This window comes from Microtus oregoni, unplaced genomic scaffold (assembly GCF_018167655.1).
Source record: "Microtus oregoni isolate MIOR12 unplaced genomic scaffold, Mior012 000026F_ref0000081, whole genome shotgun sequence".
NCBI lineage: Eukaryota > Metazoa > Chordata > Mammalia > Rodentia > Cricetidae > Microtus > Microtus oregoni.
The window spans coordinates 13,117,786-13,145,627 of record NW_024543085.1 but is presented as its reverse complement, the minus strand read 5'-3'; the positions used below and the strand labels follow the sequence as shown (position 1 = coordinate 13,145,627).

General features: G+C 37.0%; 1 protein-coding gene across 2 annotated transcripts in view; it reads left to right on the top strand.

Moving 5' to 3' along the window:
* Positions 1–26,436, top strand: part of Tfec (transcription factor EC) — a 67,610-nt gene extending 41,174 nt beyond the window's left edge. For both annotated transcript variants that reach the window (XM_041675678.1, XM_041675680.1), the window contains exons 3-7: positions 11,845–11,959; positions 13,136–13,192; positions 18,405–18,480; positions 24,454–24,601; positions 25,480–26,436. In XM_041675678.1, the coding sequence (XP_041531612.1) occupies positions 11,845–11,959; positions 13,136–13,192; positions 18,405–18,480; positions 24,454–24,601; positions 25,480–25,860 (777 nt within the window). In that variant the 3' untranslated portion in view covers positions 25,861–26,436. The remainder of the gene's footprint in view (positions 1–11,844; positions 11,960–13,135; positions 13,193–18,404; positions 18,481–24,453; positions 24,602–25,479) is intronic.
* Positions 26,437–27,842: the final 1,406 nt, after the last annotated feature.

The following is a 27,842-nucleotide window of genomic DNA, read 5'->3' as shown; positions in this document are numbered from 1 at the left end:
GAAAAACTTCAAGGTTTTCATAACCAAAATAATTTCTAGGAGAATACTGAGTGTAGACTATGGGATTCTTTCTGTTGCTAAGTGGATATAAATGAAAAGCATTGGAATAATAAATAAGTACAAATTACATTTAAACTTTTATTTAAGTTTATTTGTCCTACAGCACTTTGGAGAAGAGAAAAATAAGCTAGGTTACCTCCAGAGAGTCTGTTGGGTAGAGCTGGCCCCTGAGTTAAGTCCTTGAGAGGAACTGTTTGATTCTGATATTTATGGGCTGGGTGGAGTTCAGGAAAGAGCAGAGGGGAAGAAAAATGCAGTCAGTAGGTCCAAATTGTTCTGACTATTCAAGACACTAAAGACAAGAATGCTTCTGCAGTGGGGTAGATAATAGAGGATATAGCCTTTGTGTCTTACAAGCTATTATTTCAGCTTCTGTTTTGAGGTGGTGTCTCCCACTGATGTGACCTCACATAGTAGGTGAGGCTGGGTGACCTGTCAGCTCCAGGCACCGGTTTCTATATCCTTGGTGTTGTTATAACAAGCAAATGCCACAGCTCTTGATTTTCCCATGTGGGTTTTAGATATTAAACTTATATCTTTGTGTTTGCAGACACCGAGCAGTCTCATTGTGACCTCTGCTGCTTTTAGAGTTGTCTTATTCTTAGACCCTTACTTCAATTCTGAGCTGCAGTTGCTTCTCGGTTAGAATGCTAGTCATATGCACCCTACAACATTGCTATGAAGATGTTATTTGAGTTATTTTTTATTATCCATGACACATAACAAATAATCAACTCTGGTTTAGCATTATGTTATTAACTTGTGTTTTATTTTCCTCTAAAAATTCCTCATCTCCAGATTCACAGAATCATTGCAATCATAACCCTTACCACACCAAATTCTGAAATCTCCTACTGAAAGCCCCAGTATGTGTATACATGATAATGACAAGGCTTTAAAAGTTTAGAAGTAGTGGAAATAACATCAAATCTGTAACAAAAAGCTATAATAGCATTTTGAATGCTAGACACAAGAGTTTCAGTTTATATATGGCAAGGACTTTAGGCTTCAGATTCTTGAGGCCAAATAGATCTTAAGGATATTTGAAATATGTTGGTATGAGACAGTGGGAGTTTATTGGAAGGGATGTAGAAACACTAGATGGGGATGCATAGTTTAGGATAGGGACCTGAGAGCTTGAGGAATGAAAACAGAGATGAAATTCCAGAGTGGATATCATTATTTTAAAATGTGGTGTCAGGGTTCAGATTGCGTCTGATGCCTGAAGAGTAACAGTCATTCTAAAGTGGAGTGTAGGTCACAGTGTATGTGGTTTTCTGGTAAGAGGTGATGGATATTCTTTCAGTTTATGGTTTGCATAGATGCTTCTGCAATAATTTTGGCTGTAGACTGTTTTCTTATTCAGACAGCACCAATTGTAAACAAAGGCAAAGCTATTTCTCTCCAGTGTCACTAAAAGTTAGTTTGGCAAATGGTGTTCTGCTGATTCCACCATTCTCAAGAGCTCTGTATTTTCTCAGGAGTCTTCCTGTTGCATATCTGGTGCTCAGTTCTTTAACCCACTGTGAGTTAATTTTTAAAGAAGTGCAAGATAAGATCCCAGAATTGTTCTTTTTCCCTTAGATATCCATTGAAACCAATGCCATTCATCGAAAAGATTGCTCTTTGCCACGGAGTGGTCTTGACAACCCTGTCCAATTTGCTGGACTATATTCAGGAGTTCCTTTTGGCTTTGTGTTTCTGCCCTACAGCCCTGTGTAACTGTTGTGATGTCAGAATGTCACTCTGTGTTACCATAGCACTGTAACAGCTTGGAAATCCAGAAGTATTCGTTCTCTACTTAGTTTTTTTCCAAGACTGTTTTTAGTTTATTAGTATTCCTTGAAAATTTATGTGAATTTTAAGAACTAATTTTCAATCTCTTCAAAAATGTGCTTGGCATTTGACGGCAATAACATTGGATATCTGACTGCTTTGTGTAGTGTTTTCAACTTGTCAATATTCTCTCTTTCTAGAAATACAGGTTATTTTCCATCTTTTACGTCTTTAATCTTATCTGTATTTTTTGTTTTTCATTCCATACATCTTTCATTTGAAGAGCTAACCTTATTCATATATCTTTTTTTTAGGTTATTTTTATTTATTTATTTATTTATTTATTGTTGAAAAAAAATTCTGCCTCCTCCCCGCCTCCCATTTCCCTCCCCCTCCTCCCACTCCTTTCCCCCTCCCCCCACTCCTCTCCCCCTCCCTCTCCAGTCTGAAGAGCAGTCAGGGTTCCCTGCCCTGTGGAAAGTCCAAGGACCTCCCCCCTCCCCCCAGGTCCAGGAAAATGAGCATCCAAACAGGCTAGGCTCCCACAAGGCCAGCTCATGCAGTAGGATTGAAACCTAGTGCCATTGTCCTTGGCTTCTCATCAGCCCTCATTGTTCGCCATGTTCACAGAGTCCGGTTTTATTTCATGCTTATTCAGTTCCAGTTCACCTGGCCTTGGTGAGCTCCCAATAGATCAGCCCCACTGTTACTGGGGTGGGTGTACCCCTCGCGGTCCTGACTTCCTTGCTCATGTTCTCCCTCCTGCTCCTCATTTGGACCTTGGGAGCTCAGTCCGGTGCTCCAGTGTGGGTCTCTGTCTTTGAGGTTATTTTAAATGGAAATGTGATAACTTTTTTTTTTTGAGATTGCTCATCACTTACGTATATAAACACAACTGATTTTCATGTGCTGATTTTATGTTTTGCCATTGGGCTCGCAGCTTCATTTGTTAGTTTAAATAAGGGTGCATTTTTGTTTTTGTTTTGGTGTATTTTGTTTTTATGGAATCTCTGGATTTTCTAAATATAAGATTATAAATCATGCTGTCTGTAAACAAAGACCATTTTTATGTAGTTCTTGATAATTTGTGAATTCTTGGCTTCTCTCGACTAATTGTTCTGTCTAGTTTATCTGTTGAATGATAGAGGTGAAAGCGGACATCCTTACCTTGGTCCAGATGTTAGAAAAAAGCTCATTATCTTTTATATATTATTTTTAATTTATTAAGAATTCTTTCATACAAGACTAAGCATATTGGCACATGCCTTTAATCCCAGCACTTTGGAATCAAAGCCAGGTGGATCTCTGTGGATTCAAAACTAGCCAGGTTTACATAGAGAGTAAGGCTACTTACTCTGCTTAATGTTTTTTTTGTTTGTTTGTTTGTTCGTTTTTTTTTTTTTTTTTTCAAGACGGGGTTTCTCCGTAGCTTTTGGTTCCTGTTCTGGAACTAGCTCTTGTAGACCAGGCTGGCCTCGAACTCACAGAGATCCGACTGTCTCTGCCTCCCGAGTGCTGGGATTAAAGGCGTGCACTAACACCGCTGGGCTCTGCTTAATGTTTCCCCTCCCCCAACTCATCTCAGAATCCTTTCACCCATTCCACTTATCTTCCTGGTTTCTCTGTCTCAAAAATGAAAAAACAAAACAAAACAAAAAGTGAGAATTAAAAGACAGAAACTGAAAAAGAACACTAAATATCTCTACAAATCAACAAACATAAAACTCCAACAATAATAAAACAAAAAACAAATGAAAAACAAAACAAAACAAAAACCCTACAGAACTGGAATTTGTTTTGTTTTGGCCATCATCTCCTGGGTCTGTATTCTGTCCTGGAGTAGGATAGATTTATTCATTGACACTCTATTGGAAACAAATGATTTTGTCTTTCCCAGGTGTTGATTACAAATAGATTCTTGGTTAGGGATGGGACTTTGTGTCCACTTTCCATTTTCAGTGCAGTGACTCTGTAGTTTGAATCTGTGCAGGTCTTGCCATGTTGTCATCGTCTCTCAGAATTCCCATGGGTGTCAGTTATCTGGTGTCTCTAATTTACTGTTTCCTTGGAGTTATTTACCATCTCCAGCTCTTAAATCTTACTACCTCTTCTTCTTCATAGATACTTAAACCTTGAAGTTAGGGGTTTTGTAATAAGATTCCTACTTAGGACTAAGTATTCCGAAGTCTCTTACTCTCTGCACAATGTACTGTTTTGGGTCTCTTTGTTAAAACCATATACTGCAAGATGCAACTTCTCTGATGAGGGCGGAGTGATGATCTGCTATATCGAATAGCAATATGTCATTAAGAGTCATTGACCTATGACCTGACAAGTCTCTGCCTATTGGCATTTTAGCAGGACCGTGTATTGGTTCCTCTGCTCATGGAGTGGACATTAAATTTAAGCAAAACACGGTTGGTTACGTCCATAACATTTGTGCCACCATGTAAACTTACTGTCTAGTTGTATACTCTGTTTATTGGGATATTTATTTTATCTTATTTCACTATTTAATCAATCTTATAGAAACATGATAGTACTGTTAATTTATTTCCCTCAAATGACTTGTGCTTTGTGAATTTACTTTTTAATGATCTGCTGTTATTTTATTATTTGTCTTCTGCTCTCTTGAATAATTTATCTAATTTCAACCTTAATCTATATTTGTTGGATTGTTATTTAAGTCTGAGACTTTTTCATTACTTTTTTCTTATGCTAAAAATTACTTTATGTGTGTTTTGTTTTTTCAATTATTAAATTTCAGCATAATTTCATCTTTTCTCTCTCTCTCTCTCTCTCTATATATATATATATATATATATATATATATATATATTCTTTTCTCAGATATTACATCCTGACCACAGTTTCTGTTTCATCCCTTCACCCCAGTCTCTCTCCTCCCATCATCCCTCTGCCTCACTCCACGCCCTTCTGTATCCCCTCAGAGAAGAGCAGGCCTCCCAGGAACATCAACCAAACAAGCTATAATAAGACCAAGTGCATACCATTACATCAAGTCAGGACAAGGCAGCCCAGTAGGAGGGAAAGGGCCTCAAAGTAGGCAAAAGAGTCAGAGATAGCTCCCTCTCCCACCATTAGGAGTCTCATAAGAACACCAAGCTACTCAGTTATAATATATATGTATATATACATACACAGAAGACTTAGGTCAGACCCCTATAGGCACCCTGATCTCTGAGAGCCCTCATGAGTCCTAACCCATTGATTGTGTGGGTCATATTCTCATAGTGTCCCTGACCTCTCTGGTTCCTCAGATCCTTCCTCCTCACTGTCAGGACTCGCAGCCTCCTCCTAATGTTTGCTGTGGGACTCTGCACCTACTCCCATCAGTTGCTGGGTGAACATGCTGGTCTTTTTGATGACAGTTTTGCTAGGTGCTGATCCCAGGACTCTCTGCAGGCAGGACAAACTGTTCGTAGAAGGCTTTGTGACTGGGTTAGTAACTCAATCCTTCCTCTTGAGGCATTGCCTGGTTACAGAAATGACTCATTCAGGCTCTATGTCCCCCATTGCTAGGTGTCTTTGTTAGGGTTACTCTAGTAGATTCAATGGAGTTTTCATTGTGCTAGGTTCAACCTCAATTCCAGTTGTTTCTCTCAATATTTTCTCCCTCTCCTCCCTATCCGATCCCTGCTCTTCCCAAACACTTTCATCCCCAGCCCTCCTGTGGAATCTATTCTATTTCCCCTTCCCAGGGAGCTCCTTGCATCTCCCTTTAAGTCCTTCTTGTTACTTAGATTCTCTGGGTCTGTGGAGCATGATTATCTTTTACTTTACTGTTAATATCTACTTAGAGTGTGTACAAACAATGATTGTCTTTCTGGGTCTGCGTTATCTCACTCAAAATGATTTTTTTTTCTGGTTCTATTTATTTGTCTGAAAATTTCATGGTATCATTATTTTTAACACTTTGGTAATACTCCATTGTGTAAATGTGCCACATTTTAAAAGATCCATTCTTTGGTTGAGGGACATCTAGGTTGTTGCCAGGTTCTTGCTGTTATGAATAAATCTGCTATAAACATAGTTGAGCAAGTGTCTTTATGGTATGATTGAGCAATCTAGGAGTGGTTCAGCTGGGTCTTGAGGTAAATTAATGCCTAGTTTTCTGAGAAACAACTATAGTGATTTACAAATTGGCTGTAGGAGTCTGCACTCCCACCAGCAGTGGAGGAGTGTACCCTTTACTCCACATCCTCAGCAGCATGAGCTGTCATTTGTGTTTTTGAACTTAGCCATTCTGACAGGCGTAAGATGCAATCTCAAATTCATTTTTGCTCTTGAGTTGCCAACAACTTTAAAAAATTTCCAAATCAGGTGCTATATGGACTTTGAAATTTTCCTTTGGCGGAGTATACAATGTTTGAATATTTCAAAGACATTTGAGAAAATCATGTGTTCTGTATTTTTGCAAATACTATAAACATATTATCTATGAGATCACAGTATTACTTTAATTCAAATCTTTTGTAGCAGTCTTCATTATTTTATCTGTTTGATTTTTCAAAAATTAAAAGGACTGTGTAGAAATCTTTCACTCTGATGTTAGATTATTAACATCTGTAGATTTTAACATTCATTACATATTTGGTGTGGCTTTCAATAGGTTCATAAATGCTTATAATTAGTTTTTTTAGTTCACTTTTTTATGTAGTCACTCTTTTTTATCAATTATTGTCTTTGTTAGGGTTTACTATTGCTGTGAAGAGACACCATGACAACTCTTATAAAGAAAATATTTAAATTTAGGAGGCTCACAGTTCAGAGGGTCAGTCAATTATCATCATGGTGGGGAGCATGGTAGCATGCAGGCAGATGTGGTGCTGAAGCTGAAAGTCCTTACATCTTAACTCAGAGGCAACAGGAAGTTGACACACTTCCTCCACCAAGACCACACCTCCTGATAGTATCATTCTCTAGAGCTTATGAGACCAATTCCATTCAATGTACCGCAATTATGTATTTCTTCATTGGGACAAATAATTAACAGCCACAGTTAAAGGAAGTAAAGTTTAGTTTAAGTGCACAGTTTAGGGGCACAGTTCATCAAAGTGGGGTGTCATGGCACTAGCAGCTTGAAGAAGCTGGCTATAGTATATCAGTCACAGTTACGTGCAGTTAAGACCCTAGCCTAACTAATGCTATCACCCACAATTACAAGGGGTTTCTGACTTCAGTCATCATAGTTTTCACACAGATGATGTCCAGAGGTTCACCTTCAAGGTGATTCTAGGTCCTGTTTAGTTGACCACCAATACTAACCATCATAGTCATCAATAAAGTTGCTAATTTGAAAGCCCACTTTCTCTGATATTAGTATAACTATGTCAGTTCCCTTACAGTGATAATCTGCTGGTGTATCTGACTTCATTTTTTTTTCTGTTCAATTTGTGTATCTTTTACTAGCTGTCTCTTGGGAGTTACTTATATCTATTGATCATCTCTTAATCAGTTTAGATTTTAGATGTGGTGATTGTCTGACATTGTTAATTATTATTCATATATGTGATGGCTGTTTTTGTTGCCAGTTTGACTACACCGGAAATTAACTAAAATCAGTGGCTAGGAACACCTATGAGGGATTTTTTTCTTAAATAAATCATTTGAAGTAGAAGACCCATTTTTAATCTGGCTCTTTTGCAGAGTGATGCATCTTTAATCTAGATCTTTGAGGTGGGGAGATGCATCGTTAATCTGAGAAATGCATTCTTACGGAAGCCCATTAAAAAGACATGGGAAAGGGAAGCTCTTCCTCTTCACCTACCTGATCTCACTCTCACTACCTAGTCTATTTCTCCACTGGGTTAGAGCCTACTTCTTTGAGATTCTGGCATATACCAAAGACCAGCTGCAACGTCCACCCTCATGGACTGAGCAACCGCTGGATTCTTGGACCTTCTGTTAATTGTTTGACTAGCTGGACCACAGCCTGTAAGCCATTCTAATAAGCCCCATAAACACAGACACATACACATGCAGACACACACACCATTCTATAATTTCCATTTCTCTGGAGAATTCTGAAAGCACATTCCCTTGTTCTAGAGAGGTGACTCAGAAGTTAAGAATACTGGTTGCTCATTCAGAGGCTTTAGGTTCAATTCTCATTACCCATGTGGCATTCACAACTGTCTGGATTCCCAATCCCAGAAGATCTGATACCCTCTTCTGGCATCTACAGGCACTAGGCACTCATTTGGTGCCAGATATACCTTAGGCAAAACATATATGTGCATAAACAATTTTTAAAAAAATATATTCCCATAATAATTTCTTAGCACTTCCTTGCTACCCCAATTCACTCGGGCTGTAACTATGAAGACTGGAACAATTTTTTCTTGTCTTCGATCTCAGTCTCTACCATCACCTTTTCCTTACATTCCACAATCACTTTTCTGAGATACTTGATCAATTTTATTTCCATCTTTGAAACACATCTTTAAATAGCTTTTCCTTTTAGGTACTTGCAGTAAATGTTTCTTGTAATTACTTCATTAAAAATTTAAATAATTATTATGATCATTTTATTTTCCTTTTCCCAACTCCTCCCAGATCCTTCTTACTTCTCTAACAACCCAATTTTGATTTGATTTTTTGGAGGGGGGTGTAAACTTAATGCTGTGTGCTTAGGAATATTATTATGATGGTTTCATATGCTCGTAGCCTCAAGGCCGAGATAAAAAGGTATGTATAATTATTTTCACTCATGTTTAAAAATTCATTCACTTTTACTTTATACTTAATTCTTAGTTGTGTTATTGGCCATTGTATAATCATTTATTTTTTTCTCAAAATAGTCACTTTCCTTAGATGTTTTGCTATTTTGACCTGTGAATAGCCCCTAGGCCCTAAGAAATACTGAGTGCTTTGAAAGGATCTATCACTTATGAAGGATGGATCCAGATGTGACTAAAATCTAGATATCATACATCACGGTCACTCACTGCTCATCGCTGAGCAGCTTCTCAGAAATGTTCTTTCTCTACCAGAAAGTCGCATCCTCTCACAAAGATGTATTCTTGGCCCCTTTAAATGGATTTTAAGTTAAATTATTTATTTTTATTTGGCTTGGTAACAGGATGTTCATTCACTGTAAAGTCAGTGTATTGCCTTATTGAGAAATCAGCCTGCCTTTTTTTTTTAATCAAGACTAAAAACATCTTCACAAAGTACCTATCCGTTTGCTTACCAACCCACAAAGACATAGGCCTTGTTACTGAAGTAACGCAGACCTCTGGCAAAGGTTGAAGCACATTAGCTGTGTAAGCGCTTTCCCATGGCTATGCATGCGTTTCGTACTCACTACCGTTGCACTCGTATAAGTTTTAATGGAGAGAATTCTCCTTAGATGACCTGAAGTGTGTTACACACTTTGAAACTCAACAATCTAATGATATTCAAAATGTGATTAACCATTTGCATGAAATAGAACAGTACCTACAGCATAATAGGGTATTAATCATTATGATTTAAGGCATAAATGAGACTATAGCTGAGGTCATGGAATGACATAACCTAGCTAGAATTAGACAGGGTTAGATTCATTGTCGGAACCCTGTTCTCTTTCTATGGGCGAATGCAGCAAGTACTATCTGAGCAGGTACTGTGGACCCAGTGGTTAGGAGCCTCTCTCTCCATTGTTATAGTACAGGGACAAGAGATCCTTTTCTTCTTTTACATTTCTGCAATTTCCCAGTCTACATTGAAATCCATCTGAATTCAAGCTCTTCAGAGGCGAAGTGTCCTTTCCTGAGTTCCTTCCCCTCCACTCCCTGTCTTTTTGTTCATCACGTCCATTATATTTCTCAAAGGCACAGTGGAAATATACCCTTCAGGTGGAGATGCCTTGGCTCATAACCAACAAGATACTCAAATGAGACCATGAGAATCTGTATGTTTAAAGCTCTGTTGAGATGATGCACACCTTGGGGAAATGGTCTGTGTTGTGGAACACCTCCTAATTATATTTGCCAGAGAGTCACATACATCATCTTTATAATTTAGTCAACCTTTGTTTGTTTCTAGAATGAGTAAATTGGAAAATGATAAGTGCTTTAATACTCCCCATCTAAAATCTGTAAAATAAAAACACGTTTTAAGATAATGGGTTTGTATAGTCAAGAGTGAAGCTCATGATAGCGCATGTATGTGTGTAACACATTTCAGGCCCTGGGTTGGTCCTGAGCAGTGCAAAAATCAATTTAAGTGAATATAAGTAAAGTATAAGCTGGATAAATTAAAGATGAGGCTTTCTAATAAAGTTAACAATGAAGATAGCAGTGTACTAAAATATTTGCCGTAGAGACAAAAGCAGGCTAGAATGTACTTCTTGATAGGAACATAGATTTATGTATTAGGTCATTTAAACTTCATTTTGTAGTTGATTTTACTTAGAAATACGCATTTATTTAATACACTAAAGCAAATTGTTCCCCTGAAAATTAATTTCAGCCTAAGTAATTTCTTCGTGCCGATTGCCAAATTGATTTTTTAAATCTTGAAATAGTAACTCGGGTTGAACTGGAATTTCACAATAAGTAGAATGTAGAGTTATATTCTCTGCAATAGTTTTGACATAGCTGTGTTTGATTATATATATATATGATTATATATATAATCATTCCCTATTACATATACATATATTTCCCTAGGCCTTAAGGGAAAACAACTGCTTCTTATTCAACCTTTGGTTAACAGCCCAGAAATATAACAAAGATATATAAAATAGAAATATTTTATGATTTTAAATCTTATGTTGTAAATGTAACTGTTCCCTGAAATACTGGGTATTTACTTAATACTGGAATATTATTTAAATAGAATCTTTTTGCATGATAAATAAGCACAGTTTGAGTAATGAAACAATATACTTTTGAATTGTATTTAAAGCACATTAGGTTTCTATAAAATTGTACTCAGGAAGAACTGCAAGCTTTGCAGAGCTGACAGACAGAGCCTATGTTTAATAGAGGCAAACTAGTTTTAGTATGCTCTTGGTTACTAGGTGGGCTATTTATATCAATCTAGAACATTAGTGTACAGTCGGGAAAGTATGCCTTCAAGGATTCATAGTTTCCCATTTCATTAACAACCTAAAATCTCTCTTGCTGGCCAGATTCAGTCATTACTGACAGCATTCTGAAGCTTCCAAAATTTTTGCCATTTTACTTCACTTGCAGTCTTCAAGAAACTTCCAGATTTGCTAAGAAGTGTACAGCTTTTTCAAAAAGATATTTTAATAGTACTAAGTTACAACCATGTCATAATCTGGCTCAAGGCTCCATAGGTTTGTAAATATTCATCAGAATTTTCCATCATGCATAAACTGATCTCACTTTTTTGTTGCAATCTAAATACTGTTTTCAGCATATCTTATCCACATGCATTTCATAAGGTATTTAAAAGTAATCTGTTGCACAAATTCTAATTGTTCATAATGAAAACCCGGAGTCAGATATTAGGGGATGAAATCTGAGAGATCAGAGAAGCAGTGTAGCCAGCCCCTAGAAAACCTGTCACCTCTACCAATGCCCAGACCAAAGGTATGATCCTATCCTCAGACTGCAACCTCAGACTTCAACTCAGAATTCAACTTAGACTTCATCTGTCTCCACCAAACCTCAGACTGCACTGAGCTCTTGTCTCCTGATGCCTACATTCCTCTCTGTCCAGCCATATCCCTTCCTGTCTCTACCTCTCTCGTGCTGGGATTAACGGCCTGTGACTCCTAGGCGTTGGAATTAAAGTTGGCCTCTAGTGGCTTAGCTCTGCACTCTGATCTTCAGGCAAGCTTTATTTGTTAAAACACAAACACAATATCACTACAGTAGTAAATGTATATTTTCTGTTTAGAACTAATGGTTTCTATTGTCATGATCATTACAAAGTGATAACTTTAAAATGAGGAATTTAAGGTATACATAAATATATGTGTGTCTACAGTGGCATTAATTAGTTGATCTTTTCTCTTTTTTCTTTAAGTTATCTGGTAGTATTTTGGATGTTTACCCTGATGAGCAGGGAATTTCTCCAGTTAACACAAATCTAATGAATGCTTCCTGTCCAAACATCCTGCCCATGAAAAAGGAAATTGCAGGTAATGCTGATTTTTAAAAAGTTTAGCCTTTTAACTTTTTATGAGTTGCATATATGTGAATGACATAGGGTCATGCTGAATAGTTTCTTAAAGTATGGTTAAAATAGTTAAAAGGGAGAGGTAAGTATTGAGAGTAGATCTATCATTTCTTAATGTCACTAAACAATAGATCGATATCATTCACATTTTAGTTGAATGGGTTTGGTATTTTAGGAGCTGCTCATATGCTTCTTTCAAACTTTAAAAGTTTGATTCCATCTTCTTGACCTAAGGATCCAGGAGAAGCTTAGCCAATTGTTGTGACTCAGAGTCTCTTATGAGCCACTTTGGGAACCATGCAGAGTATAGTCTGTGACATGTGACTGGGCTAGACAATACATTCCAAAGCTGGTATTAGCCCAGGGTGTGAAAATGCTGTAAATTGACAAGTAGTCTTGCTTTGTAACTGCGTGCACCTCTCCAGAGGGTCCTCTAGACAGCACAATAGAAGTAGCTCTTAGAGCCACCAAGGACATTCCCTTAACATTCTATTGGTATCATAATCCCAATGGATGCTGATAATGGTGAATGAACAACTCATGTTATAAAGACCATGGAGTCAGAATTATTTTAGGCACTTTTCAGAGTTGATGGTCATCAAGCCCAGTCTGCAGCAAACTTTGTTATTTCCTGAGTGGTAGGATGGTTTTGGCATGCACATATAAGATATATAGCTAGTTTCAATTCCTTTGACGTAGCAATCATAAATATTTTGGATGACACAAAGTTAATTTCTGAATCTCAAAAATATAGAAATAATGATAGACATTAATGAATAGTTTAGCATTTTCATGCAACATGCCTATGAAACCCTTCCATTGTTTATCAGGTAGCTGTTGTAATATATTCATTTCCCAGGTGAAGAGCCTGAGACCATAAGTCTGATAATTGACCACATGACTTTAAAATGAAAAGCTATAAAAACAGATAAGGTTTTTGCTTCTCCAGGTCTTCAAGACTTTGCCATTGTCTTTTACTGAATCATCTCCTGCCCTGAATTTCTTCATATGGCATCAAGCATATTATTGCAGTATTCTGAAACAGGCAATCCTCTTTTCCTACCCAGTGTTTCTGAACATTGCAGGGAAAGGCTTCAGAGCAGAACTGAACTCTGTTTCAACTGTTTCTTTTGTTCAGAAACTGACACTAGAGCTTTGGCGAAAGAGAGACAGAAAAAGGACAACCACAACCTCAGTGAGTATGTTTTCTTTTTCCTTCAGAAAAAATTAATACAAGAGGAAATGCATGCAGAGTAAAGTTGTCTTTTGCTGTCGCGCCATTGCTGCTTGAAATTGGATTATTGAAATTAATTGTCCATGCTTAGCAACTTGAGTTGATTTTAGACATGCAAACCTTGAGAACGTTTGAAAAAGTTTGGCATTTCCATGAAATGAGGCAAGCTGAACAGTCTCTTTATCCTCCTTTCTTGGGCAGGCTGAGATGAGTGCATTTGGTTACATTTGTGCAGTGTTGTGATTCATCAGCTCATCGATTTAAAGAAGCAACTGGCTATAAAGTGTACTTAATGCTGTCAGAAACAAGTACACATTCTCGTTTTTCAGTATCAACTTGCTCCTCCCTTTTCTTTTTTTTATTGAAAAAATTTTCCACCTCCTCCTCATCTCCCATTTCCCTCCCCCTCCCCCCAATCCTCTCCCCTTCCCTTTCCAGTCCGAAGAGCAGTCAAGGTTCCCTGCCCTGTGGGAAGTCCAAGGTCCTCCCCCATCCATCCAGGTCTAGGAAGGTGAGCATCCAAATAGGTTAGGCTCCCACAAAGTCAGTTCATGCAGTAGGATCAAAACCCAGTGCCATTGTCCTTGGCTTCTCATCAGCCCTCATTGTTCACCATGTTCAGAGAGTTCGGTTTTATCCCATGCTTTTTCAGTCACAGTCCAGCTGGCCTTGGTGAGCTCCCAATAGATCAGCTCCACTGTCTCAGTGGGTGGGTGCACCCCTCGCGGTCCTGGCTTCTTTGCTCATGTTTTCCCTCCTTCTGCTCCTCATTTGGACCTTGGGAGCTCAGTCCGGTGCTCCAATGTGGGTCTCTGTCTCTATCTCCATCAATCACCAGATGAAGGTTCTATGATGATACGCAAGATATTCATCAGTATTGCTCTAGGATAGGGTCATTTCAGGTTCCCTATCCTCAGCTGCCCAAGGAACTAGCTGGAGACATCTCCCTCGACACCTGGGAATCTCTTTAGAGTCATGTCTCTTGCCAACCCTAAAATGGCTCCCTTAATTAAGATATATACTTTCCTGCTTTCATATCCACCCTTCCTTTATCCCAACCATCCCATTCCCCCAAGCTCTCCCCATCCTCCCCTTCTCACTTTTCTCTCCCCATTTCCCCTTCCCCCATCCCACCCCACCCCCAAGTTCTCAATTTTTGCCCAGAAATCTTTTCTACTTCCAATATCCAGGAGGATAACTATATGTTTTTCTTTGGGTTCACCTTCTTATTTAGCTTCTCTAGGATCACGAATTATAGACTCACTGACCTTTATTTATGGCTAGAAACCAATTATGAGTGAGTACATCCCATGTTCATCTTTTTTGGGTCTGGGTTACCTCACTCAGGATAGTGTTTTCTATTTCCATCCATTTGCATGCAAAATTCAAGATGACATTGTTTTTTACTACCGAGTAGTACTCTAATATGTATATATTCCACACTTTCTTCATCCATTCTTCCATTGAAGGACATCTAGGTTGTTTCCAAGTTCTGGCTATTACAAATAATGCTGCTATGAACATAGTTGAACAAATGCTTTTGTAATATGATAGGGCATCTCTTGAGTATATTCCTTTTCAATGATACATTAACTGAAAGGCATGGCTTATGTCATAATGTTGAATTCTTCGTGCCTTCTTTAGGTCATTTTCACTAAGATAACCAGTCATAGGACCTGGAGAGATGCAGCTGAAAGAGGTAGATTAGCAGCAAGGCTGGGGTTTACAGTGCTCAGTCTTGTCTTAAGAAATTCACTATTTCAAGTGACTTCCACTAATTGAGTGTGAAGCAGCTTTGTTCCAAGACACAAGTCTCAACAGAGAAAGAGTAGCAAGGAAAATTAAAGAGTAAAGCCGCAAGTCAAACCAGCAATTTTCTTATGTGCAATGGACTGAAATCCATTCTGTATGAACATGTGAAACCCTTCCCACTTCTTATTGGCTTCCCAGTTCTTATTGCAACTGCCACATCAGACTGGTAACAGTTAACTGACAGTGAGCAGCGCTGGACCTCGCTCCAACTCTTTTGAGCCATAACTTTTGTGTTCCCTTAGTTCTCAAGGGCATTGCAGACAACTTTGATTTAGAATGTGAGGTAAGGAGGAGCATGAGTGGGCAGAGCTGATGATTGGTTCTATTGGTTAATATACTGGGGAGCCATAGGTCCCATGAAGTTACTGTCCTATCTCTCCTTCTGTTCTCTATGTAGGCAGTTAAAAAAAAAACAAAACAAAACAAAACAAAAAAACCAAGCCTTTAATGGATAGTATTATTGGTGTCTGCTATTTGTCCTATCAAAGTGTTATGTAACTGGATTCTCATGCTAAGTCATTTCATTTTATGGTAAATCAATGTTAAAAATTTAGTACTGTGTATTTTATAGATGACAAATATAAAACAGTTAAAGCTACAAAACATGAGAAGTCATTGCAAAACTACAAAGGAGGTTGCCTTTATCTGCTGCCTAAACATGTAAAAGTTAAAAATCAAATTTGAAAATGTTAAATCTTTATTAAAACCTGGAAAGCCAAGAGTGGATTGAAATTCTCAGGATCTCTGGGTTTGGCCTGGCTATATATATATATATATATATATATATATATATATATATATATTTGGTTTTTCGAGACAGGGTTTCTCTGTAGCTTTAGAGGTTGTCCTGGAACAAGCTCTTGTAGACCAGGCTGGCCTCGAACTCACAGAGATTCACCTACCTCTGCCTCCCGAGTGCTGGGATTAAAGGCGTGTGCCACCACCGCCCAGCTTGGCCTGGCAATATTGATGCAACATATTTTTTGTGTCTTTCTATTTCATGCTATCAGTAGCTTTGAAACCTGAGTTACCACTCTGCTCCAAACATATGTAACGCTTTGATTATGCAGAGTTAAAGGTGGAAGCTCATTCCCTTGGGAGAGGAGATTTTAGGCCATAGCTTTTCCTGGGCCTGGAAATGAGCCTTGGAGTGAAAGAGGAAATTTCTTGTGCAAGTTAGTCAGAGTGCCATTCACGAGGATTCTCTTGGTCTTGGTCTTCCCCGGTGTCTGTGTGGCCAGAGAATGCAAGAGTAGTCTACTGAATGCCAGTAGAATGCCAGTGGATTTAGGGATTAGACTTGACAGAATATGCCAAAATCGTAATGACTAGTGAAATTTCGCAGTTTACCAATAACTTGTTTATTCAAGAGCATCTGAAGCTGTAATTGCTCATTTAAAATGTTATACGCAGAATCTAAGAAGAAGAAAGTAGTTTTTTGAAAGTATGCACAATGTGGAGCTAGGTAAAATACTTTGAACAAACTTAAAACTAATGTATTTTGAGATTGAATCATGAACTTGCTTCATTGGTATTGCATGTTTCATTGGTGATAAAGTGTGTGGTCACAGAATTGTCTCGAGTTCTCTCTGAAAAGCATACATGTTTTTCTCTCAGTTTTACTTTTGTTTATTTATGTAGAAATATTTAGCTGCCCTGTAAGTCATGTACAAAGAACAATCGTTAGTGAAGAGGCAGTCAAGCTCAGTGATTGAATGTACTCTGATTTGAATGTGTTAACCCCGAAGATGAAGCTCACTAATGGTCCCTGGCTTTGCAGAGAAGGATTTGGGAAGGCAAATGGTCTTTGTTAGTCACTTTCTTCTTCTCATACAGCAGATCTTAGTTCTCAAGCAGGCACTATTTAACTATTTTACAATGTTTTTGAAGTATACTTTTCTTTTGTGTGGCCTTTTTTTTGCACAAATTTCCCTAAATATTTTATACATATAATCTACACAAAAATATTATATAGGACCAATATAGGAAACTCATTATATTGCCAACAGTGAATTGTTTCTATATACACAAAATTGCTATAAATAATGAATTTATAGAAAAATAAGCAGCAAGAAATTTTGAAGGGCTTCTATCTATAGTTCTCAAATGGCTAACATTGCACATGTAATAACAGCCTCACCTAATGACATTTCGGGAGTGCATATACTGATTCTACATAAATCAGAATTCTTTGATGAGGTACAAACATGTTCACCAATCCTACCAGATTTGTCTGATTCAATCAAGAGTTTGAGAAACCTTATAATTAAGGAAATAGTACCAGTAAGGTGGGCGAAGGCACTGCTGCCAAGTCTCACAGCCTGAGTTTGATCCCCATGATCCATACAGTGCAATGAGAGTTCCTATCACTACAAGATGTCCTCTGACCTCTATACATGCTATTATATGTATGTCTACACACACACACACACACACACACACACACACACTAAATAACTGCTAATTAAGAGAAAAGCAACTAGTAGTCTAATTCACATATATTTAGTTAACACCTATGTAGGCCAAGCTCTCTGGAGATATAATTACTTTTTAATTTTCCTTTTTTTTTTCTTGTTTAGTTTTTCAGAACAGGGTTTTTCTGTGTAGTCTTGCTTCTCTTGGAACTCTGTAGACCGCCTGTCCTTGAACTCACAGAGATCCGCCTGCCTCTGCCTCCTGAGTGCTGGGATTAAAGGTGTATGCCTCCACCATCTGTCTTTTTTTTAAAGTTTTATTTTTATTTAATTATTTAGATTTATTTTCTTATTATTTTGTGTGTATGAGTGTGTTGCACCACATATATGCCTGATACCCAAGGAGATGGTGAACTTCCATGTGGGTACTGGGAATCAAACCTGGGTTCTTGGCAATAACAAGTGCTTTTAACCACTAAGCCAACTCTCCATCCCAAGAGATGCAGTTATTGTTAGCTTATCACATATATTTGCAATGTGCTAAACATTGAGGAGAGCATATGAGAAGGGTAAAACACTGTGAATGACCTTGAAAGATTACACTAATACTCTGCCAGTATGTGTATGAGTGAGGTATCAACTGAACAGGATAAGCATATGCATATATATGCATAAATGTATATAGTAATGTGAGTGGATTCAAAAAATAAAAGCATTTTGGGGCAAAATATTTTATCATGTTATGAAGTATACATTCACAATTTTATTATTATAAATTTTCCTGCTGATATAAGACATATTTGAGTTTTTATCTTATTATTAAAAACTGTCCTTGGACTAACTGGGAATATCTTCTTGACTATTTTTTAAAGATTATTAAATTTACAGCTGACCAACAGTGAACTGTGTTTTAATGAGAATAATCAATAATATTTCTTTCTTAATAGTTGAAAGAAGAAGAAGGTATAATATTAATTACCGAATCAAGGAGCTTGGCACTCTTATTCCAAAGTCTAATGATCCGTGAGTTCAAAATCATTTGCGCAATAATGTTGTAGTTTCAGTGTCCCACAAATGGGTGGGTGGGAAAAGGGAGGACAGATCCAATGACCAGGAAACGAAGCATCTTACAGCAAAGATAAGTCTTCTTCTGGTCTCCCGTTGAATATCTATTTCAGCATCAAGACATTCCCTTGCCCTGTCCTTCTGATAGTCAAAATAAGTGTGTGAGTTGCCCTCAGATCACAGTGGCTCTCTGCATACTAACAGTATCGGCAATTTAATAGTAGTGTCAAAAGCTGTTTATGATAATGACTTGGATATTCAACTTATGATAATAGCATTGCTTCCAACTTAAGATTTATGTTAGCATTAAAATTAAATTGTCACAATGTCAAATATGTTCAGGCTCTAGAGAGACGCATGCTAACGTAGAATTGGAAGATACTGGTGAGTGATGCCGACCAGATTTTGGTGGCAAACATAAAGCCAGATATATAGTGTTTGAGATTGTAAATATCAAGAAATAACTAATCAAAATTTCATTTTTGAAAGTAGAGCATTTGTACAAAGATCAAAGTCATTATCTGCAGCTTGAATGACTATTCAAATATGATCTCCCCAAATATCAACAATTTCCCCATCTAGAAAGGAGAGTGTTTGATTAAGTGATACTTGTGAGACATTAAATAGTCTTTCCTTAAATCTAAATGTTATAACTAATCTGGACAATAAAACAACTCATGTTAGAAAAGAGTGAGATATGTATCTTCATTAGCACACTGGAAAGCACAGGCTTCAAGGTGAGCGTGGCAGAAGGACCCATCCCAGCAGAGAGAACTGAAGCGCTCAGACCAAGTTTGGGTTCTAGAGATAATCATTCAAAACTGCTAAAGCCACTAAATGGAGAACTCTTCTGTTATCCAGCTGAGTCTGGTTGAGAATGGATGCTGCTCTTCCAGAGCAACTGAGTTCCATTTCCAGCACCTATGTTGGTCAGCTCCTAGCTGCCTGTCATTTACCATCCAGGCTTCCAGCATCTTCTGGCACTTGTAGACACTTGGACACACACTGCATACATTCACACAGAAAGGCACACAAATAAACTTATTTATTTCTAGATTTATTTATTTTGTTGTTTTATAGGTATGAATACATTTATGAATAAAATACATGCATGTTTTATATGTATGAATATTTCTCCTGTGTGTACATATATGGACCATGTATATGTCTAATGCCTTGGAGGACAGTAGAAGGCATTGGAACCCCAGATAATAGAGTTTTAGGCATTTGTTAACTACTATGTGGGTGTTGAGAATCAACCTTGGGTCCTCTGCAATAACAAGTGCCTTAATCACCGAGCTAACTCTTCCCTCTGTGTACACAAAAATTTAAAAGTAGAAATCTGTAAACTATAGTAATTAATTGCCTTTCCTTTATAATTGTTTTTATAAAAATACCAGTAATGAGAATACATTATAAAGACTGAAGTTTTGTAATATTTAGCATATTATAGTTGTTTAGATAATCTAATTCTTTCTGGTTTAACTCCTTGTGTAGCACATGACAAGCTTTTCTAACAGATATATCAAGTCTTATGTTTTATGTAGGTTGTAGTGCTGTGATTTAACTCTGCCATTATTGTCCCCAAGTCAGACAAAAACCACATATAAATGAGAGAGAATGATTACAGCCACAGAAACTATAGACCAAAACTGTCTGTGGCTATCGTTTGTCTCATTCTAGCCTAGAATATGGAAAATCTATTTCCCAAAGACTTAGATAAAAGATAGTTGAGAAACCTTCACTCTATGCATTCTTTTTTTTAAAGATTTATTTATTTATCATGTATACAGTATTCTCAGTACTCTGCCTGCAGGCCAGAAGAGGGCACCAGATCTCATTACAGATGGTTGTGAGCCACCATGTGGTTGCTGGGAATTAAACTCAGGACCTTTGGAAGAGCAGGCAGTGCTCTTAACCACTGAGCCATCTCTCCAGCCCCCACTCTATGCATTCTTAAGTATCTTTTTATTCATTATGATCACCATCCTCCTGACTCTCATTTTTCATAATGCTATCTGTTAACAAATAACATTAAGATTTTCTGGTAAACATGCTGAATAATGAATATATCTATATATCTATATATGACTTCTAGCATGTCATTCAAACACCTGAACACAACATTTTGCTTTAGGATATTGCATTTCCTGCCTTACTGAGATTTTAGTGATTTTAGTATTCTTTGGGGTTCAGCAGTAAGGATGCCATGGTTGAATATAGAATCTAGCATCTTGAAAAGGATTTTACTTGAGTAGATGCTGGGTCCAAAGACCCCAGGAATGACTAGTCTATGAAACAATTTAGGCTGATTGGTTAAATTTTAAATGCTGATATGTATCCTTTAAAAGCTTCAGGAATAATACTAGGAAAAGATTGTAGGGAAAATACAGAGAAGACAGGATTCTATTTGAAGAAAGAAAAGTAAGAAATAGCATTACTATGTTATGGCAATCATTAAACTAACTAAAAGTTCAATTGGAAAACAACAAAATAAGAAGAGATTATCAGTTTGAATAAATAACTCTCAGTTGAATCTGTTACATAGATGATAACCATTAAGATGAGAAATTATTATTAGATTTTTAGTTCAAGAAAATGGCTCTGTGTGGTAGCTCACATCTGTAATTCTACTACATAAAAGGCAGAGTAGGGAGGATTACTGAGACCAAGGCCAATTTTGGCTACACAGTTACTTTTAGTTAATCTCAAGTCACATGATGAACCTTGTTTCAAGAAACAAACAAACGAACAAACCAAAAAAGGAGGAAGCCACAGAAGATCAGTAAAGCAAGCATAGTGAGCAAGAAGACCTGGAGCTCACCTAAATGTCTCATGTTCCTGGGCACAGGCATGGTGGAGCTACTCCTGCTGAGGACCTTTCCAGCTCTCTGAACTAAACTCTGGGGAATGAGGTCAGAGCTACTTTGAAGATGATGAACTCAATGGCATTGTCATTTTTATATATCAAAACATTCAGGGCTGGAGAGATGTCTCAGAGGTTAAGAGCATTGCCTGCTCTTCCAAAGGTTTTGAGTTCAATTCCTGGCAACCACATGGTGGCTCACAACCATCTGTAATGAGGTCCGGTGCCCTCTTCTGGCCTGCAGACATACACACAGACAGAATATTGTATACGTAACAATTAAATAAATAAATATTTTTAAAAAAACATTCAAAAAACTATTTCTTTGCAAATCAAAATCATGGAGTTAAAAGAGAAAAATATACAGACAAATTAGAGTTGAGAAAAATAATTTGAGAAAAATACAAATCAGACTTGTCCTGGTGTTTTCTGCATTTCTTGGATATAAAATTCTGATACTTGAGGCTGGATAGATGACTCAGATGAAGAGGCACTGAACAATTCCTTCTAAAGTTCCCGAGGAATTCCCAGAAACCACATGGTGTCTCACAGCCATCTATAGTGAGATCTGGTGCCCTCTTCTGGCTTGCAGGCATACATGGAAACAGAATGGTATATGCATAATAAAGAAATTAAATCTTTAAAATTCTGCTGCTTTAAAGTGGATGTCACACACCAGGTGACAACTGATATACACATTTTCTGCAGCTTTACCTGAGGGAAATCCTACGCTAATTTACACCTCAGGTCTTAACGTCTTGACCCTACCTTCGGACTTTTAACTCTCCTCCCAAAAATATTAAGATATTCAAGGATAATTGCGTTATGGAAAATAAAATGACAATGTCTCCCTTCTTTGTTTAGACATGCCTTCACATTCTTCATTTCTATGATAACATTATATTCTTTTAATTTTTTAATCCTACAGTATTTGAGATTATCTCATAAGAGAGAACCATATATTCCTGAATACATGTGTATATATATGAACATTTTTAGCATTTGAAGAACAAAGCCTTATTTATTCAAATATTAACAGATACAGCAAACTCTAAGAACAGTCAAATGACATCGGTTACAGTCAAAAGAGTACTGTGTTCTCCCTCTCTATTTTGTAGATTTATTTTAAATTTAAATCTGCTTTAGTGTTTCATTTGACTGTAATCATACTTTGCTTTTGATTTTTCCATTATGTCTGAAAATTTTATGCATGTATACGAAGAAATTTGAAAATATCCCTCATTCCTTTCTTTCCCCATATATATATATGTACATACATACATTTATGTATGTATGTATATACATACATACATTTATGTATGTATATACATTTTATTTATCCAACTAGATCCACTTAGTGTTGGTCATGTGCGCATGGGTGTGGGCCATGTCTTTTGTTTCTTATTCTTCCTCCTTCATATACCCTTCCCCCAGGGGAGGAAATGAAACAAAAATAAGGTTCCATATGGTTCCTGCTACTACCTAAAAGTTTCGATTCAGGAGACCACAGTATTTCTCTTGGTTCAACAACAGAAATGACTTGTCTTTCCATAATTACTCTACCATGAGATAAATCCCCGTGAATAGAATTGTTCTTGATAGTCATGGTGGCCCTGGAAAACTGAGTAGATAATATTTAAAATGAGCAAACACGAAGGTAGTTTTGCACATTCTAGTAGATGGTTGGCCACTCAAATGTCTTTAACCCTTTGTGCAGAATGGATGAAGATGTATCTTTCCTTCATTTGTTGCCGCTAATGACATGGTCACCCAACCTGTTTTCATGAGTAATGTTCAAACAGTTGTTTCACAGACTTTATATTCCTGACCCATAATGAGTAATTTATTAACTTTATTCTAGTTTAGAAAAATCATACAAACTAGGACTATTTTCAATATAATACTCAGACAAAGTAAAACAAAAACAACTGTTGGAAAATGTTTATTTTTTGCTCTATGGGTGTAAATAATTTTCAGAGGGAGGGACACGGCTCAGTGAATGGTACTTGCTACTCACGCGCAAGGATCTGAGTCTAGATCCTGGAACCCACATAAAAATTAGGCTTGGATGTGCTTGCCTGTAATCTGTCTACTGGGGGTTGGAGACAGGAGGGTCTCAGCGCTTGCTTGGCCAGCCAATCTAGCAGAGCCAGGGAACTTCAGGTTCGGTCACCATCATTTTCTAACCACATTAATTAACATTTGGGAATTAGTTTGCTCTTGTTACTAATGCTATTAATAGTTCTCATGCAGCATGACATCCATAATGTTTTCAGAAATTAAGATCACTATTAGCCCCTTCTATACTTCTATATTATTATTTCTACTATATTAAAATATTTTCATATTTTTCTATGCCAAACTTAAATGATTTTTGAGAAATGCTTGTTTCTATTAATTATCTTAAATATTTTAAAAATATTAAAATAGTTAAAAATGGTACTCTGAGTCCAACTTTAAAAATAATGATGTTATTGTTTGTGCAGAAAAATTGATTAAATGGTTTCAGGAAGCTTGCTCTGTTGCATAAAGCAATGTTGCCCAACTCTGCTGTGTTTCACAACCATTCAGGATCACCATTCAGGGGAGAATGTCCTTTTTTCTTTCTTAGAAACAAAAGCAACCATATTAGGAAATAAGTTAAAAGATTGGTACATTTGAAATGATCTTAAAAAATTTAGGCTTAAGTCGTCAGAAATGTACATTTGCTAGTTCATTAATGCAGAAATCCTGCCCATAGATTTTAATCTTGGAGTTAATAATAAAAGCAATTTTCACTAAAAATATAAAAACTGTAATGGTAGAATCATGATATTGCATTTAGCTCTCCCACAAAAAGTCACTTTATTACTTTCTTTTGACACTTATTTTCATTCTGGGATTAATTTTACTATATAAGGGCTTCTTAACTATTCTATTAAAATTTCTATTCAGAAGCAATAATATCTAAGAGTGAATAATAGTCATGTAAATCATTATTTCATATTAATGTAAAAGATTTTGTAAGTTCTTATGAATTCTGCTGACATGCACAATTGTGAAAAGGTTATCTCCCCCTTCTACAGTGATATGCGCTGGAACAAAGGAACCATTCTGAAAGCATCAGTGGAGTACATCAAGTGGCTACAGAAAGAACAACAAAGAGCCCGGGAGTTAGAACACAGACAGAAGAAATTAGAACAGGCTAACCGGCAGCTTGTGCTCCGGATTCAGGTTGTCATGAGATGGTTGCCATGAGCTGCACAGCGAACGTATAACTAACTCGTCACTGCTTTTCTTCACTGGTTTCACTTATACATTTGCTTATTAACAACTTTCTCCCCCTTTGGAAAAATAATTTACTGCCTTTTAAAGCTTCTGAATTGGGTTGTTTCCATTAGATTTTAATTGGAGATCGAAGATCAAAATGACTTAAACAGACACAGAATGGGTGAGAACCAATTACCAAATGCAGAAAATGATGCTCATTTGCTGCACACACGATATTATCTCTCACATTGGAAAACAGAAACAGAACAACCAAGAGAAGCACTTGGCTTCTGTAAGATGATTTTGGACACTAAATTTCTCCCTCCTCTTTAATTTCTTTAGTGACATCATTATGGATTTCATTGCCTCAAGGCATATTTTACCAGTTTCCTTTTTACCTTTCATCTACTCATGTGTAACAAAATATTAAAATATGGGCTTCATAATTGTATCTCCTTTTAATGCAGACAGGCACATGGTCAAGTTATACACTTACCTTGTTTCAGTGAAATGCGCTTGAGTTATAGCAGGAGATTAACCAGGAGGCATAAGTGGAAGACTTTTCACAATTTGTATAGTGCACTATTTAGCCACTATGATACCATCACATATCATGTGGTTTACAGACACTGTAAGGACTTTTTTCTTTAATTTAAGTAATTTTTATGTATTGCAAGTACACCAGATTTCCTTATTTACAAAATATGTTTGTAGTTTTCCGTCGTCTTCATTTTGTTCATTAGCTAATTTGTTTTGTTTTCTTTCCAGTTTGATTTCAATAATTATGTCAACTTTTCCAACGCATTATTTAACAATTTACAACTTCTTATTGGAAATTGCAGGAATTAGAGATACAAGCACGGGCTCACGGTCTGCCAATGCTGACTTCACTCGGCCCCGCTGATCTCAGTCCCCACCTCACCAAACAACAGATCCATCCTGAGAAGAACTCAGTAGTGAGCTGCTGCCAACAACTGACTCCGTCTCAGGGGACAAGCCCGGAGTTCTGCGAGCAAGCTGTGGCCTTCTCTGACCCTTTGTCCCACTTCACAGATTTATCGTTTAGCGCTGCTTTGAAGGAAGAGCAAAGATTGGACGGCTTGCTACTAAGTGATACAATGTGCCCCTTTGGAACAGACCCTCTCCTCTCTGCCACTTCCCCTGCGGTTTCCAAAGCGAGCAGTCGAAGCAGCTTCAGCTCCGAGGATGGTGATGAACTATAAGCCACAAACAGGCTCCAGTCATCAACCAGGAAGAAAGGCCATGTTGGTGCTATGCAATCATGATCTGCGTTTCACACGTTATTTTTTCTTAATTCTCTGAAAGGACTTATGTTGCCCATGGGGGGAAAGTGATTAGAAGCAATGGGCAAGTCCGAGGGAAGAAGAAACATGGTGTTAAAGAATCGCTGAAGAGCACAGTCTCCTTTCCTCCTTTGTCTACAGAGTCCAGCTTTCTTTAAATTTGATTTTCCTGGAAAGTGGTTTACTTAATAATGACTCTAGTGTGATACCTGCAGAGCAATGACATGATATTATTGGAACTATAGTCCTTAAAGAGACTGCAATATACTACTCCCCTCTCACTTCCATATTCTGTGTCACCTCTTATAGCATCGTTTTTGTAACGAATCAAGACTAACAAATTAGGTGATAATTTCCTCTCCATTGTCTGATGGACATATTATGTATGGTTGGACTCTTGTTGGGAAATTTACTATAAAATGAATATTTTTACTTATACTTGAAACTCAGTCTGTAATAACATGAAAATTTCTCAAAATAAAACAAAAACGTTTCTAAAAATGTTATTTTCTAAAATTAGATCCTGACTTTTAAAAATCAGTTCAATGAGCCTAATTCTGAACATCTTCTTGCATATTTATGTGTCTATGCCCTCTTCAGATACGAACCACAGTGAGGGCTCAGCTCCAGAACATGGCCCTCAGTCTTACCTGTTTTACACAGATGCACACATACATAGTGTAAGTAGGGCATATTATTTTATTTTGTTCCATTCATCTGATTATCTGAATAATGTCATAAACTATATACCAACTATTCCTTTGCTCTTCAAAAGATATATGATAATCAATTTTAGTAACTAAAGTATAAAATTTCTCCATACTAGAAACATTTGTTTGGATTAAATTTTGTTATCATGTCCAATGTGAGATATAGATTTCTTATTCATAAGGGTTTTCTCAAACATTGACCACAGATTGAATATTAGACTGCCAATTGATAATCTGTTAGCTGAAATTACTTTTTATTTTATTCAAATGTGAGGGGAAGATAAAGTTCTTTTTCCCTTGGAACTTAGAGTGCCCTAGTGTCTTCCTTTCTGTCACCAGTTAGTACAATGCAAGTATTTGCATGTACAGTATTTCATTTGTGCTTTTATTCTCGAACTTGTCTAAACTTTGGGGATTTATCAACACATATATTGCTATATCTGGCATGTGACTATATCTTAATGAATGATCATCAATGAATCAATGTTAATGGGGGAAGAGTCAGATCTGTGCTGGGCCCTGAGACAATGTAGAGCAGATGAGAAGCACAGGATCTAATTCTTGAGGAGACACTTAACAAGACAACAGGAAAGCAAAACCAAAGGATAGAGAATGTGCAGAATTTAAATCTAAACATAAGTTGTGAGATAAAAGAATTCAAAGAAAGCAAAGATGGTTGCGAAGCTGAGGGAAAATGCAGCAGGTAAAATGCACAGTATAGATGCAAGGGGAATTAATAGAGGGGACCACTATCAACCAAATGATCAAAGAAAATAAGAAGACAAATATCTTCAGGAGGCGTTTGGTTGACAGATCTATATCCCTTTCTTCAGGAGGTGTGAGAAACGATGTTTACATTTAGTTGTAAAGACAAATATATCACGGATGCCATAATACACTAGAGGTTATATTTGTTATTAGAATAGGAATTTAGATAACAAAATGTATATTTCTTGGTTGAGCTGTGATATCTGAAATATTCAAGTGTTCAGTATTTTGTACACAATATGTCATCAAAATCTTTCAAGTCCTTATGCTAAAGAAAAGTGATGAAATCCTTTCTCCCTCTGGACATTGATAGTCTCTTGCTTACCATATATCAGCTCATATTTGGGAGTATTAAAATAATTTAATTGTGATATTCATAATTTCTAGGAATGACCATTAAAGTCAGATGGATTGAGTCAACCT